This window comes from Phyllobates terribilis, unplaced genomic scaffold (genome assembly GCF_046119375.1).
Source record: "Phyllobates terribilis strain yellow unplaced genomic scaffold, ASM4611937v1 Scaffold_1__5_contigs__length_1240528914, whole genome shotgun sequence".
In the NCBI taxonomy this organism is placed as follows: domain Eukaryota; kingdom Metazoa; phylum Chordata; class Amphibia; order Anura; family Dendrobatidae; genus Phyllobates; species Phyllobates terribilis.
Window position 1 is genome coordinate 356,109,114 of NW_027362761.1, and position 17,021 is coordinate 356,126,134.

Genomic DNA, 17,021 nt, shown 5'->3' on the forward strand with positions numbered 1-17,021 from the left:
GGCGCCCTGTGCGAAATCCCTCTTGGCGCCCCCCCCCAAAGAAAAAAAATTAAACTCATGTAGGTGAAAACAACAAGTGCATTTTTTATTAATCAAATGATCAAGTAATAACAAGCAACAAAAGTTGAAAAGTTTTAAAGCCGCCACCACGATAAGGTAGACTCTTCTGGCAGGGCCCTACTCTAACCTATTAAAATTTTCTTAAAATATCCAATACTCTTTTTAGATATATTTTTATTTAGTTTTCTTTAAGGGAATGTGTCATATACATTTTTTTTTAAAAATGACCAATAATACCACATACAGGGAATACTGCCACACCATGACCAGACCACATATTACCACAACATAGTGACCGAATAATACCACACAGAAGGGGGAAAAACTGCCACACCATGACCAGACCACATATTACCACCACATTACTAATATTACCACCACATTACTAATATTACCATAAGTGTCATTATGCACGGGAGCTCTATACATGGTATGTATAATGTAAGTGTCCAGGTAATCTAGTGATCACCAGTGACATTATACACAGGAGCTCTGTATATAGTGTCAGTGTACAGGTAATACAGTGATCATCAGTGACATTATACACAGGAGCTCTGTATATAGTGTCAGTGTACAGGTAATACAGTGATCACCAGTGACATTATACACAGGAGCCCGGTACATAGTATATAGTGTAAGTGTACATGTAATACACTGACTCACTGGTGACGTCTCTAGGTGAAGTCCTTCAGCTACGCTTTTCTCCTTCATCCAGCACAGACCGCCATTACGTCTTCCAGCCAGGACTCGTCTCTGCATAAAATAACACAGTTATCTAGAGCACATTCCCCAACTTCTACATTACGCAGCTGAATACAGACGTGTATCCACCATCAATATATGGTTAGTTATTATACAACCTACCATTCCAAATATAAATTGTAATCCACCACGGTGCCCCCATTAACTGTAAATAGGCACTTAATATATAATTTAATTAGAACCTCTACTCTTTCCGCCAATTTGTTACCAGTTACACTCCTGCATCCGCAACGCCCCCTACTCTATACTTCCTGCTCCCCGCATTCATTATTTACATGCACCCCCTGCCCCAATTCATTATATCATGTCCTGCTCTCCCCACCCCATCATCATTTACTGTCCCCCACCCCACATTCATTATGTGCAGCTCATTATCCCCCTACTCCCAATTCCCCCATGTGCAGCTCATTTTCTCCCAATTCCCCCATGTGCAGCTCTCACCCCCCCATGTGCACATCTCTCATCCCCCTCCCCCACATGTGCCCCTCTCTCATCCCCCTCCCCCACATGTGCACCTCTCTCATCCCCCTCCCCCACATGTGCACACCTCTCATCCCCCTCCCCCACATGTGCACCTCTCTCATCCCCCTCCCCCACATGTGCACCTCTCTCATCCCCCCCATGTGCACATCTCTCATCCCCCTCCCCCACATGTGCACCTCTCTCATCCCCCTCCCCCACATGTGCACCTCTCTCATCCCCCTCCCCCACATGTGCACACCTCTCATCCCCCTCCCCCACATGTGCACCTCTCTCATCCCCCTCCCCCACATGTGCACCTCTCTCATTCCCCTCCCCCACATGTGCACCTCCCATTCCCCCCACTCCTAGTAAATTGTATTTAAAAAAAAAAAAAAACTTGTTATACTTACCCCCATGCGATCCCTGCAGAATCCTCGTCCAAATCGATGACACCAGGTTCTCCTGACTTCCGGTCATGTGACGGTGCCGTCACATGACCGGAAGTCAGAGAAATCATGACAGAGATGTTCCGGCCCCGGCGCTTAGCATGGGGCCGGGGGCCCCATGAGGAGAGAGACACACAAGAGGGGGGCCCCCAAGGGGGCCCCTACCGGCCGGGCCCCATACTGGAGTCAGGGCAGTCATGCCCTGATGGCGGCCCTGCTGGAGGCTGAAGGGGCCCCCTCTCCCTCGGGGCCCCCGTTCAATGAACCGGCTGCACGGGCGGTAGTTCCGCCCCTGTGTGTGAGGAGGAGAGAGTGCAGCGCGCCCGGGTCCCGGCCGGACATTTCAGAGCAGAGAGGGGGCGCCGGCGCCTGAGCACAGAAGAAACGCTGGGCGCTCCCTCTCTGCTCTTCCATAAGAAAAATACCGACGGGGAGGGAGCCAGCGCAGCGCCCCCCTTCACTCTCAAGTTTGAGGCGCCCTGTGCAGTTGCACAGCTGGCACGCCCCAAAGGCCGGCCCTGATCACATGTCACATTGATTTGCATAGACTGGTGCGCTGTCCGTGTGCTATCAGTTGTCCATGCGGACATTTAATACGTTCATGTGAACGAGCCCTAATACTGAGGACTGAACTGTAAAAAAAGATAAAAAAAATGCTGAATAATGTTTCTTTTTTTGCCCCAGCACACAGCAGACCAGCTACTTGAACCTACTACCTGGTATGTAGCAGGTATACAGACTCACTATTCACCACATGCACCTTTCAGAGTTTTTTTGTTGAAGACAATTAAAAAATATATATATTGAATAAAAGAAAATAATTTTCTGCGCTAGCCGGGACTCGAACCCGGGTCGCAAGAATGGGAATCTTGCATGATACCCCTACACTACTAGCGCTGGTGGCGACAAGGAACGCGTGCCCTTTAATCGGCCCTGGAAGCTGATACTGCAGAGAGCAGCCTCACCGGCCGCTGCGTGGGCGTGACGTGATGACGTCACTCAGGAGCTGTGCTGCAGCCCGAGCAGGTTGTATGTGCTGGGAGAGCGGCGGCTGCAGTGTAGAGGTGAGTACCGCGTCCTGTCTGCGCCGTCAGGGCCGGCCTTTGGGGCGTGCCAGCTGTGCAACTGCACAGGGCGCCTCAAACTTGAGAGTGAAGGGGGGCGCTGCGCTGGCTCCCTCCCCGTCGGTATTTTTCTTATGGAAGAGCAGAGAGGGAGCGCCCAGCGTTTCTTCTGTGCTCAGGCGCCGGCGCCCCCTCTCTGCTCTGAAATGTCCGGCCGGGACCCGGGCGCGCTGCACTCTCTCCTCCTCACACACAGGGGCGGAACTACCGCCCGTGCAGCCGGTTCATTGAACGGGGGCCCCGAGGGAGAGGGGGCCCCTTCAGCCTCCAGCAGGGCCGCCATCAGGGCATGACTGCCCTGACTCCAGTATGGGGCCCGGCCGGTAGGGGCCCCCTTGGGGGCCCCCCTCTTGTGTGTCTCTCTCCTCATGGGGCCCCCGGCCCCATGCTAAGCGCCGGGGCCGGAACATCTCTGTCATGATTTCTCTGACTTCCGGTCATGTGACGGCACCGTCACATGACCGGAAGTCAGGAGAACCTGGTGTCATCGATTTGGACGAGGATTCTGCAGGGATCGCATGGGGGTAAGTATAACAAGTTTTTTTTTTTTTTTAAATACAATTTACTAGGAGTGGGGGGAATGGGAGGTGCACATGTGGGGGAGGGGAATGAGAGAGGTGCACATGTGGGGGAGGGGGATGAGAGAGGTGCACATGTGGGGGAGGGGGATGAGAGGTGTGCACATGTGGGGGAGGGGGATGAGAGAGGTGCACATGTGGGGGAGGGGGATGAGAGAGGTGCACATGTGGGGGAGGGGGATGAGAGATGTGCACATGGGGGGGATGAGAGAGGTGCACATGTGGGGGAGGGGGATGAGAGAGGTGCACATGTGGGGGAGGGGGATGAGAGGTGTGCACATGTGGGGGAGGGGGATGAGAGAGGTGCACATGTGGGGGAGGGGGATGAGAGAGGGGCACATGTGGGGGAGGGGGATGAGAGATGTGCACATGGGGGGGTGAGAGCTGCACATGGGGGAATTGGGAGAAAATGAGCTGCACATGGGGGAATTGGGAGTAGGGGGATAATGAGCTGCACATAATGAATGTGGGGTGGGGGACAGTAAATGATGATGGGGTGGGGAGAGCAGGACATGATATAATGAATTGGGGCAGGGGGTGCATGTAAATAATGAATGCGGGGAGCAGGAAGTATAGAGTAGGGGGCGTTGCGGATGCAGGAGTGTAACTGGTAACAAATTGGCGGAAAGAGTAGAGGTTCTAATTAAATTATATATTAAGTGCCTATTTACAGTTAATGGGGGCACCGTGGTGGATTACAATTTATATTTGGAATGGTAGGTTGTATAATAACTAACCATATATTGATGGTGGATACACGTCTGTATTCAGCTGCGTAATGTAGAAGTTGGGGAATGTGCTCTAGATAACTGTGTTATTTTATGCAGAGACGAGTCCTGGCTGGAAGACGTAATGGCGGTCTGTGCTGGATGAAGGAGAAAAGCGTAGCTGAAGGACTTCACCTAGAGACGTCACCAGTGAGTCAGTGTATTACATGTACACTTACACTATATACTATGTACCGGGCTCCTGTGTATAATGTCACTGGTGATCACTGTATTACCTGTACACTGACACTATATACAGAGCTCCTGTGTATAATGTCACTGATGATCACTGTATTACCTGTACACTGACACTATATACAGAGCTCCTGTGTATAATGTCACTGGTGATCACTAGATTACCTGGACACTTACATTATACATACCATGTATAGAGCTCCCGTGCATAATGACACTTATGGTAATATTAGTAATGTGGTGGTAATATTAGTAATGTGGTGGTAATATGTGGTCTGGTCATGGTGTGGCAGTTTTTCCCCCTTCTGTGTGGTATTATTCGGTCACTATGTTGTGGTAATATGTGGTCTGGTCATGGTGTGGCAGTATTCCCTGTATGTGGTATTATTGGTCATTTTTAAAAAAAAATGTATATGACACATTCCCTTAAAGAAAACTAAATAAAAATATATCTAAAAAGAGTATTGGATATTTTAAGAAAATTTTAATAGGTTAGAGTAGGGCCCTGCCAGAAGAGTCTACCTTATCGTGGTGGCGGCTTTAAAACTTTTCAACTTTTGTTGCTTGTTATTACTTGATCATTTGATTAATAAAAAATGCACTTGTTGTTTTCACCTACATGAGTTTAATTTTTTTTCTTTGGGGGGGGGCGCCAAGAGGGATTTCGCACAGGGCGCCATATACCCTAAGGCCGGCCCTGTGCGCCGTCACGTGATTCAGCGCTCGGCGTCAGTGCCTCGCTCTGCTCTCGCATCCCCGCGTGTGCGGTTTTCGGGACCTTACAGGTTATTTTTTTCTCATCCTATAACTGGTATTTTTAAAATACTGAACTTTACTGCTGAAAAAAAGCTCCCCATCCTCATATGCTTCCACACTGCGCACTGTGTAAGGAGGTGGTCTTGTGCACGGTATTCTAGCTTGTGCATAGGGATATGCTGTGAGGATGCGAGGACCATGCTTGGTGATGGTTTCCATTCAGAAAGCTGGTGTTTCTTTTGCTGTCAGCACCACAATCCACAAGTGCCAAAGGAGGCTGTCAGCAAGGATGCCATGTTTTCTTCTGCTCCAGAAGTTGCTGATAGCCTGGCGCTCCTAACTGGCGCCTCCGCCTCACACTTCTGCCTGGCACTCCTGCCTGATGTCCCTACATCGCAACTCCTGCCTGGCATTCCTACCTGGCGCCCCTACTTCACAACTCCTACCTGGCATCCCAGCCTGGCACCCCTACCTCGCAACTCCTGCCTGGCATCCCTGCCTGGCCCTACTGCCTGACGTTCCTACCTGGTGTCCCTGCCTGACGTTCCTACATCGCCCCTGCCTGGCCCTACTGCCTGACGTTCCTGCCTGACGTTCCTACCTGGTGTCCCTGCCTGACGTTCCTACCTGGTGTCCCTGCCTGACGTTCCTACATCGCCCCTGCCTGGCCCTACTGCCTGACGTTCCTGCCTGACGTTCCTACCTGGTGTCCCTGCCTGACGTTCCTACCTCGCCCCTGCCTGGCCCTACTGCCTGACGTTCCTGCCTGACATTCCTACCTTGTGTCCCTGCCTGACGTTCCTACATCGCCCCTGCCTGGCCCTACTGCCTGACGTTCCTGCCTGACGTTCCTACCTGGTGTCCCTGCCTGACGTTCCTACATCGCCCCTGCCTGGCCCTACTGCCTGACGTTCCTGCCTGATGTTCCTACCTGGTGTCCCTGCCTGACGTTCCTACCTCGCCCCTGCCTGGCCCTACTGCCTGACGTTCCTGCCTGATGTTCCTACCTGGTGTCCCTGCCTGACGTTCCTACCTCGCCCCTGCCTGGCCCTACTGCCTGACGTTCCTGCCTGCTGTTGCACGGTGCCAGCTCGTCTCCTTATGATTATGGCTGATGTAAAACATGAAATGACAGTAGTGTGAATATGACCAGTATTTGGCCATATTTTTTCTGGGGCAGATTCCATTATAAATATTGATGATGTTTTGGTCAGTGTTATTCCTCATCTCACATGGGGGCTCTTTAATCCTGTGCGCCCTAGAGGAGACCCTCTTATGACACGGCATGCCAGCATGCCACAGTTTTTTCCCCACAGATTTCGGGAATACAAAGGTTTGGCCTCTGGGAAACCTGTGGCTGCTGCATTTGAGATCTGTGTGACCCATATCCTGAATACAGCAGTGTGTATTAGGGAATGGGAACCTGTCACAGAGCCCACCCTGTCACTGGACACAAGGACCACATCCACAGCAAGAATAAGGGTGATGCCACACACTGCGTCTATGGTGAAATCCACACTTTGCGATGCCAAGTTGCCACACAATTTGGTTTCAAAATCATATGGTCATTGGGCAGCATGGTGGGTGTAATGTCGGACACATTAAGTGGGTGTGATTACCCTAAGGACGGTTTCACACAGTCTGTGCTCAGACCACAATGCGCAGACCGGTTGCAGGTCTCCTGGTCCAAACTGGGCAGCTTCACACACAGTACAGACCAAAAGTTTGGACACACCTCATTTAAAGATTTTTCTGTATTTTCATGACTATGAAAATTGTACATTCACACTGAAGGCATCAAAACTATGAATTAACACATGTGGAATTATATACTTAACAAAAAAGTGTGAAACAACTGAAAATATGTCTTATATTCTAGGTTCTTCAAAGTAGCCACCTTTTGCTTTGATGACTGCTTTGCACACTCTTGGCATTCTCTTGATGAGCTTCAAGAGGTAGTGCCGGCCAGTCCGTGCACTGCGTTCTGATCTCGCTCTCATTTATACTGCCGTCTGACTGCGTCCTTAGGCTACATTCCCATGGTGAGCTTTGGTTAAGTTTTTGACGTTGTAGAACTTCTGCACCATTTCTGCACGCATTATTTAAATTAAGTTAATTGCATTTTTTTATTGTGTTTTTGTGTGCATTTTGTTAACATGCATTTTTATCGCGTTTTTGCCTCTGCGGTTTTTGTCTCTGGATGGTATGTCATGAGGTTGCTTTGTTTTTGATATTTCCTGGTATTTGGCTTTAACAAAATTAATTGACATACTCAGGTGCGGATTACATGCGTTTTTGATGTGTTTCCGTCCTGGAACTGCACTTAAAACACATATGCGGTTTTTATCTGCGGAATTTCTGCCCCTAATACAAGTTTATGGGAAAAATCTGCACAGAATAATAATAATAATAATAATAGTTTATTTTTATAGCGCCAACATATTCCGCAGCACTTTACAAATTTTAGGGGGGACTTATACAGACAATACAGAATAAGCATATCTCATATCGAACGGAGTGAGGGCCCTGCTCGCGAGCTTACAGTCTATGAGGAAGTGGGGGAGACACAAAAGGTAAAAAGTACATATATTGTATAATGCAGCCTTGATATACTGAATAGGATAAATAATAATACATGGACTGGTCGCCAGCCAGTATGTGTGCAGTCCTGACAGAGGCTTTTATGTGCATGGTTGGTTTGAACCCGAAGTTGAAGAAGATTTTAATATGGGGGAAAGCTGGGATGGACAGAGTGTGTTTAGGTGATACGCCAGTCTAAAGAAATGTGTTTTTAGGGTTCGCTTGAAACTGTGGGTATTGGGAATTAATCGAACTGTCCTGGGTAGTGCATTCCAGAGAATTGGCGCAGCACGCGAGAAATCTTGGAGACGGGAGTGGGAAGTTCGGATTATGGAGGATTTTAGTTTCAAGTCATTTGCAGAACGGAGGGCACGTGTAGGGTGGTAGACTGAGACAAGGGAGGAGATGTAGGGGGGTACTGAAGCATGGAGCGCTTTGTGGGTAAGCGTGATAAGTTTAAAACGAACTCTATATTGGATGGGCAACCAATGCAATGACTGGCACAGGGAAGAGGCATCTGAGTAGCGGTTGGCGAGGAATATGATCCTGGCTGCTGCGTTCAGGACGGATTGGAGAGGGGAGAGTTTAGTAAGAGGGAGACCGATTAGTAGAGCGTTGCAATAGTCAAGACGAGAATGAATAAGAGCGACAGTAAGAGTTTTTGCCGAGTCAAAGGTGAGAAAAGTCCTGATTCTTGAGATGTTTTTGAGGTGTAGATGACATGAACGAGTGAGTGATTTGATGTGAGGAGTGAAAGAAAGATCTGAATCAAAAATGACCCCAAGACAGCGGGCTTGTAGCTGGGGAGTAATGGTTGAGCCACAAACGGAGATGGCAATATCGGGCACAGGTAGATTAATGGAGGGAGGAAAGACGAGTAGTTCAGTTTTTGACAGATTCAGTTTTAGGTAGAGGGAGGACATAATGTTAGACACAGCAGAAAGACAATCACTGGTCTTTTGTAGTAATGAGGGGTGATGTCCGGAGCAGTGTACCCGCAAGAGAAATTGAGATGTTGCGGATTTGAATCACGCTCCGCAGGTCAGTTTACGCTGCATTAAAAGAAGCACAGTGGGCATGAGATTTCTATAATTGTAAGACGCAGCAAAAATACGCAGCTCATTGTGGGAACATAGCCTTAGAATGAAAAAGAACTCAGATGCGATGTGAACAACGTCTTACTGCTCTTTTTGTGACTGATATCCTAGGCTAAGATGAGATCTCTAGCACTACACCTTATCTTGAGTGTTGAGTTTCTGTACTGCCATATGTTCTGCTAAGGCTGAATTGGTATCTTTAGTGGCTGAGAAATACAGAATGCTTCTTCTGTTTAAAAATGTATGTCCTTGTAAGTAACACCACCCTGGAGAAGAGGAGAATATTACCTGCCTAACTGCATTGTGCCATTAAGTTTGGTGGATGAAGAATAACCGAAAAAAAAATGAACTGGAGTATAAGTTGGTTTGCATGCAAAATAGGAGCATGTTCACATTGGCCATTAAACAGACAATAACCTAAGAAAGAGACAAAATGAACATATACCCTGCTGTAAGTAAATAAGTAAGAGCAATAGTGCATATAATTAACATAGGGTACTTCGTAAACACTGTTGATAAAAAGGAAAGTTTAAAGTCATTCCACCAGCGTCAAGGTGTACCCAAATCGGGATCTTCCTAACCTCTCGTGTTACAACTTTACCAGCAATAGACAGTGTAATACAGGGGCTATAGGAGACAAACGGTGCCAAATTTTTAATGAAACCCAATTGCAAAAATGGCTTTTAGCTCCAGTTACTTGCATTTAAGTAAGAAAAAAAAAATGTCCCCAGAATTGAACAATGCCTTTAAGACACGACCCCACTATCACTATGTGGTCAGCATTCGGTCAGTAATTTTTCTCAGGAGTGGGAGCCAAAACCAGGAGTGGGTGATAAATGCAGAATTGGTGACTTGTTTCTATTATACCTTTTCTCTGATTGTTCCTCATCTGGTTTTGGCTCCCACTCCTGAGAAAAAATACTGACCAAATACTGATAGTGGGGCTGTGGCCTTAAGGAGTAATGTGTAGGTGTCCCAATACTTTTGTCCGTATAGTATATCTGATCAATAGCTTTCTTAATTGGTGCGTTTAAATAGCTAACTGATTAAAATCTGCCTCATCTGGGTGGTCAGTCATGTGGCACAATAAAAAATACTATGTAAAAGCCTTAGTATAGGCTTAGCCCAGCCTCAGTATATTTACTCATAGGATATGTGCACACGATGCAGAAATGAAGCAGAAAATTTCTGCATCATTTCTGCATCTCCCTGGCAGAAAAAACGCATGCAGATTGTGCATGCGTTTTTCCTGCAGAATACATGCGGATCCACATGCAGATTCACATGCGTTTCCGCATGCAGATTAACAAGCGCTTTCCAGGCGATGTTAGCATCGCCTGGAAAGTGCTTGATAACTAGGTCACACTATATAAATCCATGCAAACAGCATGGATTTATACAGTGTGAACCGAGAGAGTGTATATACTTACCTCCGATGGCCCGCGCTGTCCTGCTCACTCCGTTCTCCCGGCTGCCGGCAACTTTGAATTGAAAGACCTGCCGACGTCAGCGTCACGTGACCCGTCACATGACTCTGACGTCACCGCAGGTCCTACAACTCACTGCAAGTGCCGGGAACCAAGCGGGAGCGCTGCGCGGGCCGACAGATGGTAAGAATACATTATTTTTTATTTTATTCTTCTTTTTACAGCTTTTTTAATGGTACCTGGGTGTGGATGAGACTCTCCTCTCCTCCACACCCGGGTACCATCCGCACATTAGAACGCACCAATTACGCAAGTACAAATGCTGTCTTGCGGAATTGGCGCGTTCTAATGCAAGTCAATGGCGGCGAAATCGCCGCGTTTCCGCAAAATTAATTGACATGCTGCGGATTTTTGACCGCAGCGTTAACGCTGCGGAAAAATCCGCATCATGGGCACAGCACATGCGGATTTCCATTGGGGAACATTGCTGCCCTTCTACCATGCGTTTTTCATGCGTTTCCGCGGCGTTTACGCAACTGCAAAAACGCCGCGGAAACGCATGAAATACGCATCGTGTGAACACAGCCATATACTTTCTATGAGTCCTTACACCGCTCTACTTGTGTCCCAGGAATCAGTGGAGTGTCTTTGTCCCTTGGATTCAGCTATTGGTGGGGTCTAAAGTCCAGGTCCCCAACGATTAAATTTCTGACGTGGTTATAGCACCTCAAAAGTTGCCTAAAAGTTTAGTTATAAACCACAATAATAATAATTGGATATTGATTTGAACTGAGAAATAATGCAAATGTGGAGAATCACAGGTAAAAGTCACAGTTCTAATAATAAACCACAGATGGCATTTTCTCACCTTGGGGACCCGACCAGCGGTTGTAATGGTAGCGGCTCATGTGCCAACTCTCTCCATTCAGTGCCATAGGAATTCCTAATACAGACGAGCCATTAATCTTGCACCGCCATCGCTCCACTCATTGGTGGTCGGACTAAGGCTATGTGCCCACGTTGCATTTATGAAGCAGAAAATTTCTGCTGCATAAATGCAAGTCCTCTCCCGGAAAAACGCATGCGGAATTCCGCACGCGTTTATCGCGCATTTTTCGCGCGTTTATCACGCGTTTTCCACATGCGGAATTGCCTTGCGTTTTTTATGCATTGGACAAAGGCAATTCCGCTTGCGGAAACGCAAAATTAAATGACATGCTGCGGATTTTTGAACGCGGCATAAACGCTGCGGAAAAATCCGCAGCATGTGCATAGAACTTGCGGAATCCCATTGGGGAACATGGGGTGCGGATATACATGCGTTTTTCAAGCGTTTACGCTGCGGAAATTCCGCAGCATATACGCTTGAAAAATGCTACGTGGGCACACAGCCTTACACCTTAATGAGTAAATAAGGGACTCTCATTCTGGAGAAAGGTGCGGGACCCCATCTATCATGCATTTATGGCATATCATATGGATATGCCATACATGTCCCTTGTAAAACAACTCCTTTAAGGCTATGTGCCCACGATGCAGAAATGAAGCGGAAAGAAGCAGAAAATTTCTGCTTCATTTCTGCATGTGCTTTCCAGTAAAAACGCGTGCGGATTTTAACGTTTTTTAAGCGTTTTTGACATGCGGATTTGCCATGCGTTTTTCTAATGCATAGAGAAGGCAATTCCGCATGCGAAACGCACAAATAATGGGCATGTTGCGGATTGTTCCGCACATAAAATCCGCTGCGGAAAATGGGCACAGAACATGCGGATTGTCATTGGGGACCATGGGGCACGTATTACCAAGCGTTTTTCAAGCATTTCCGCAGCAGAAATTTTGCAGCAAAAACGCTTGAAAAACGCATCGTGGGCACGCAGCCTTACACTCAAGGAGAAACTTCAGATTTGGTCAATGGGATAACAAGGCCTAGTATCGAAAAGTGGGAATAAGATTGCTGGTAGGGCTTCTTCACACATCACGTGTGCATTGTGCTTTTTCCATGCATTTTTACTGCAGCATTATATAGTAGCAGCAAAATAAATCAGATTTCTAAAACCTCACTCCCATGATCAAGTCTTTCAATGTTTTTGCTACAGTTTTTTACCAATTCAATTGAATACAAAAAAATGCATAAAAAACTGCATGAAAAAAACATCAAAAAAGCTTTCTTCCTGCAAACACTGTGTTTTTCATGCAGAAAAAAAGGCTGCAAAAAAGCTCTCTGTGTGAGCACACTCTTACAGTAATATGGATCATTGTATGGAGAGGAGCTAATTATGCATGTACAGAAAAGATTTGTTATATTGTATGCCACCAATATCTGTAATAATACTACAGTACCTCTTATGATCATTTACAGGATTATTACAGAAGACGTACCTTGCGTGGTACTATAAGAAGCAGCAACAATGAGACCTTTTTATGTTATGATTTGCACTGTGATATTCATAGCCTGCGACATTACTGTGTCCACCCTATTGTACATCCGCAATTGTAAAAAGGCGAGTATTGTTCAAGACATAGTGCAATTTAATATATTTAATTCCATGTCGGACGTCTGGGGAACCTCTTTGCTGAGAGCCTCCATATCCTTAGGAGCTGTACTAGGAGTAGCATGGAATCGGATGAACGGTCCTCGGAGGCTGCAGGCGTCCCTAACCCCTATGACCCTGGTGTGCTACCTCATTGCTTCCTATGCCATGATTAAGCTCTTGCTGTATTCTGAGGACGATAAGCCTGTTAAAGATCCTTGGTTCTGGAGCCTTCTGGTGTGGACATGGGTGTCCTCAGCTGTCACTCTCCTAGCATGGAAACAGATGGGTGAGGTGACCCCTTGCAGACAGGAGGGAAGATCTTATTCTGAAGTGTTTGATGATCAGGAGGGCAGACAAAAACTGGATGCAAAAAGTGAGCTATCGGGAGCCACTGTAGGAAGATTATTATCTTATTCCAAGCAGGATTCTGGATATTTGATGATTGCATTTCTCTTCCTGCTTCTATGCACCTTAGGTAAGTCATGATTAAATCTTGCAGTTCAGTCTAATTTGTAAATTGAGAAATTGGTATTGTAGCAGATACATAATCAGTATTTACTGGATCTCTTAATGCAATTGAAAGCAACTTAGAAAACATTAGCGTGAAATAAATAGCACTTGCAGCTTTAAAATGGCGCCCCATGACTGTCACTGAGCTCCTTCAGCCAGCCTGACGTACTGAATGGACTAGTGTCTAGAGAAGATTGAACCTGGACTTAAAAGTTCCGGGTTCATACCCGACAGTTAGTGACCGGTGCTAAACGCCGAACATGGACATGTTCGGAGTTCCGGGGGAAGACCGTTGCAGAGAGAGAGATTTTCTAGCTCAAATGTTTGGGTTCCCATTGTTTTTAATGGGGTTCGGATTCTTGTTCAAATTCAGGTACAGTTCTGGTATCTGATCCAAACTTTGGACTAAAGTTCGGACCAGGTACCAGAACCCGAAACTTCCACAGGTCCGCTCATCCCTACTAATGTCAAGATTCCCTTAGTGTGGCTGGCTGAGAGAGGACACTAACAGGCATCCTTTTTACATATAGGACCTGTTTTATTACTGCATTATCGCCATTTTTTTTGTCATGAATACCTCTCATAAGTCACTTTCCAATTTGCGACAAATTCATTAAATGATTTGCACCTTTTTGAAGGTTGTCTTTTCTTGTTTAGTTAGTTTTAGGATTTTTTTACATCAATCCACATTGATGTAAAAAATCCTAAAACTAACTAAACAACAAAATACAACCTTCAAAAAAGTGCAAATCTTTTCCAGATGTTTTAGATTTTATGTACACTACATATTTTATTGCTTTTTTGGTGCAGTTATTTTTGTGTGTGCTAAAAAGTAGCAAAATGGGTCAATGAAAAAAAAAAGTGCATTTTTGATTTTGTGCCATTTTGAAGAATTTGGCACTAAAAACAATGAAAACCACAATGCAAAAAAAGAAAAGTGGCTTGAAAAACGCCGCAAATGATGTTCACATTTTGTGGAAAATTTCTAATGCCAATTTGGTTACAAATCCGCAAACAGAATCCACAAGTATTTCTTGTCGATTTCGCAGCATCGTGACTGTGGATTTCACCCTACTCAATTTTCAACACCTTGAATATGGTGAAATCCGCCATGAAAATCTGCATCCGCATGCTGCAGATATGAAATTTTTGCTTTAATTTTCATGTGCATTTTTGCGTCTGAACCAGCCCTTATTGGGAGACATTCAGATTATTGTTCAGTAATTCTCTTTTTAATTATTTGGTTATTTCATGTGTTCAAACTTTCTATTACATTGTACCTTTGTTACATATTATACTTTATTGCCCTTCCATAGACCTAAATGGTTTGTTCACAACATTTTACATTTTATATATAGAAGTAATCTATAACCTATTTTATTAAAGTCCTTGTTAAAACATTTTTGTTGGTTTTAAAACTTTTACACTAAAGAGGGGGAGGGAAGAAGGATAAGAAAGGGAGGGAAGGGAAAAGATAACTTTATTGGGTAGGGTAGAAAGGGGATTAGGAAAGGATAGAAAAACAGGTACCGGTATACTATAAATCTTGGAAAAGACATGCGTACACAAACATTCTTTAAGTAGCTTAGACAGAAATTAATACTTTATGTAGATGTAGATATTAAGGAAGAAAATATTAGTAAAATACAATATTAAGCTATTATGTACCCATGTCAAGGTCGAGAAGTTATAATATCAAACTTGGGGGGAGGTGGAAGGGAAGTGCTGAGCTATATACCATTCACAATTCTGCAAGTCATGCCTGAAGGTGTGTATAAGCCTGTGGTCAGACACATCTTGTATGGCCACCTCTCATTTCTGTGCCTCCTGTAGGGATTCCTCTTGACAGGATGCAAATCATTGAGTCAGCAAGGAATTTAACACTTTAGTGATGAGGCCTGTTTGATACATAAAGGCTATAGACACCTATGGTATAGAATATATGACTTTACATATTAGTGGTAACTTTTAGGTAATAAAATTGCATTAACACTAGGACTACTGGACTCGCGACCCCGCCTAGAACTACTGAAAGGAGTCATTTTGACTCCTTGCTTGTTTTCGTTTATTTTTAGAGTTTCATTTGTGGTTATTTATTAATAATTATATTTTTTGTAATGTATTATTATTGTGAGATCCAACAGTAATGCTTTTGATTGTTTTTTTTCTGCTTTTCTTATTTTTCTACAGAAAATAACAATAATTATAATAGACATTTTTCAAACATTTTTTTTTATTCAAGTGCACACATATAAACAACAACTGAAGAACAAAAAGCAGAGAAAATGTAGGTGGAGGAGCATAAAAATGAAAATATGGCGCAGAATTCACCTTCTAAACATTTGGTGTTTCGCATTTTAGGCATTGCCTTTGATTTATGGCAGTACATTGCCCACACAAAGACTTACCACAAGTCTTACAATTTCCGACAGATCTATTTTTCTTGCACTTTTCTTTGATCTGGCAAAATTTTGTTTGAACCATCACTTCTGAGCATGTAGAAACTTGGGACGTGGAACCCTTTTCCCTATCTGTGACATAAGGACCACTCAACTCTCTCACAAGCGTTTGCAAAAATGCCTTGCGTGACATTTTTTGGTGGGTAATCTCCTTGAATATTATCCATGCATTTATACCCGCAAAGTCTAAGGCATTTTCAAATGCATGAACAGGCCATCTCCTTGTGCATGTTCGTGTGGTATATTTTCGTGCCATCTGATCCACTACATCTACTCCATATTTTGTTTCATTGTAAAACTTTACCGTTTCTGGAGTTTTTTTAGCGGAATCAGACGCAACAACAACATCTGGATGGACGGAACTCAAAATGACAACATTTTTGTTGGGCTTTCCTTGATATACTGTAAGTGTAAAATTGTCTTCATTTCTAAACACTTTAGTGTTGTACAATTCCTCTTTCATGGATTTTATTTCTTTAGGCACTTCTCGCCTTATCTTGTTCAGTGTTCCCACGATGGTTGTTCCTTTGCTTTTTAGCTGTTTAGCTAATTTTACTGAAGTAAAATAATTATCGGTTGTAACATTGCGACCTTTTTTCAAAAACGGGTCCAATAACTTCATTACCACATGGTCAGCTAAACGGTCCTCAGCACGGCGTGTGTCATCTTTGCCTAGATAAGGGAAGCCATTTGCCAGATATTTGCTCCTCTTATCAACAGCTAGCCAATATTTGTGGCCATATTTATCTGGTTTGGAAGGCATGTACTGCGTGAATGGACACCTAGTTTTGCTTGGGAAAAGTTGCTCATCCACCGTTATGTATGGGCCAGGTTTGTAACACGCAATACAATTTTCAATAAACCTGTCCCACACAATAGAAAATAGAGCAAACTTGTCCGTTTGCAGTCTCTCCGATCGAGTAGATTTCTCATCAAATCTGAGAAACCTCATAATTTCAACAAAGCGGTCCCTAGACATTGTCGCTTTGCAAAACGGTATTCCCCAGTCATTACACCAAATACTGCTAATCGAGTGACGGTTCGTGCCAGATATTCCACGAGCATAGAATATCGCAATGAATGCATCTAGCTCCTCATCAGATAGAGTTTGTTCAGCATTACACAGTAATACAAGCAGGTAAAACACAAGGAAAATGTGAAAAGTTGACATGTAAATTGAACTACATCTATATGAACATCAGGGTAAATAAGACAGAGTGAAAAAATTATGCACAAAACTTTATAGCAACATTTAGTGACAAAA

At 44.8% G+C, this 17,021-nt stretch overlaps 1 protein-coding gene and 1 non-coding gene across 3 annotated transcripts in view; one reads left to right on the forward strand and one right to left on the reverse strand.

The window, feature by feature from the left end:
* Positions 1-2,528: 2,528 nt before the first annotated feature.
* The window catches only part of ABCB9 (ATP binding cassette subfamily B member 9), an 87,838-nt gene continuing 73,345 nt past the window's right edge, over positions 2,529-17,021 (forward strand). Inside the window, exons 1-3 of one of the 2 annotated variants that reach the window (XM_073676220.1) lie at positions 2,716-2,794; positions 7,030-7,192; positions 12,614-13,263. In XM_073676220.1, coding sequence (XP_073532321.1) covers positions 12,663-13,263 — 601 coding nt within the window. In that variant the 5' untranslated portion in view covers positions 2,716-2,794; positions 7,030-7,192; positions 12,614-12,662. Of the gene's footprint in view, positions 2,795-7,029; positions 7,193-12,613; positions 13,264-17,021 lie in introns of both variants that reach the window. The other variant, XM_073676219.1, reaches the window with a different exon arrangement.
* TRNAG-CCC (transfer RNA glycine (anticodon CCC)) lies at positions 2,557-2,627 on the reverse strand. The gene has a single exon. It is a non-coding gene; the product is annotated as a tRNA-Gly (tRNA).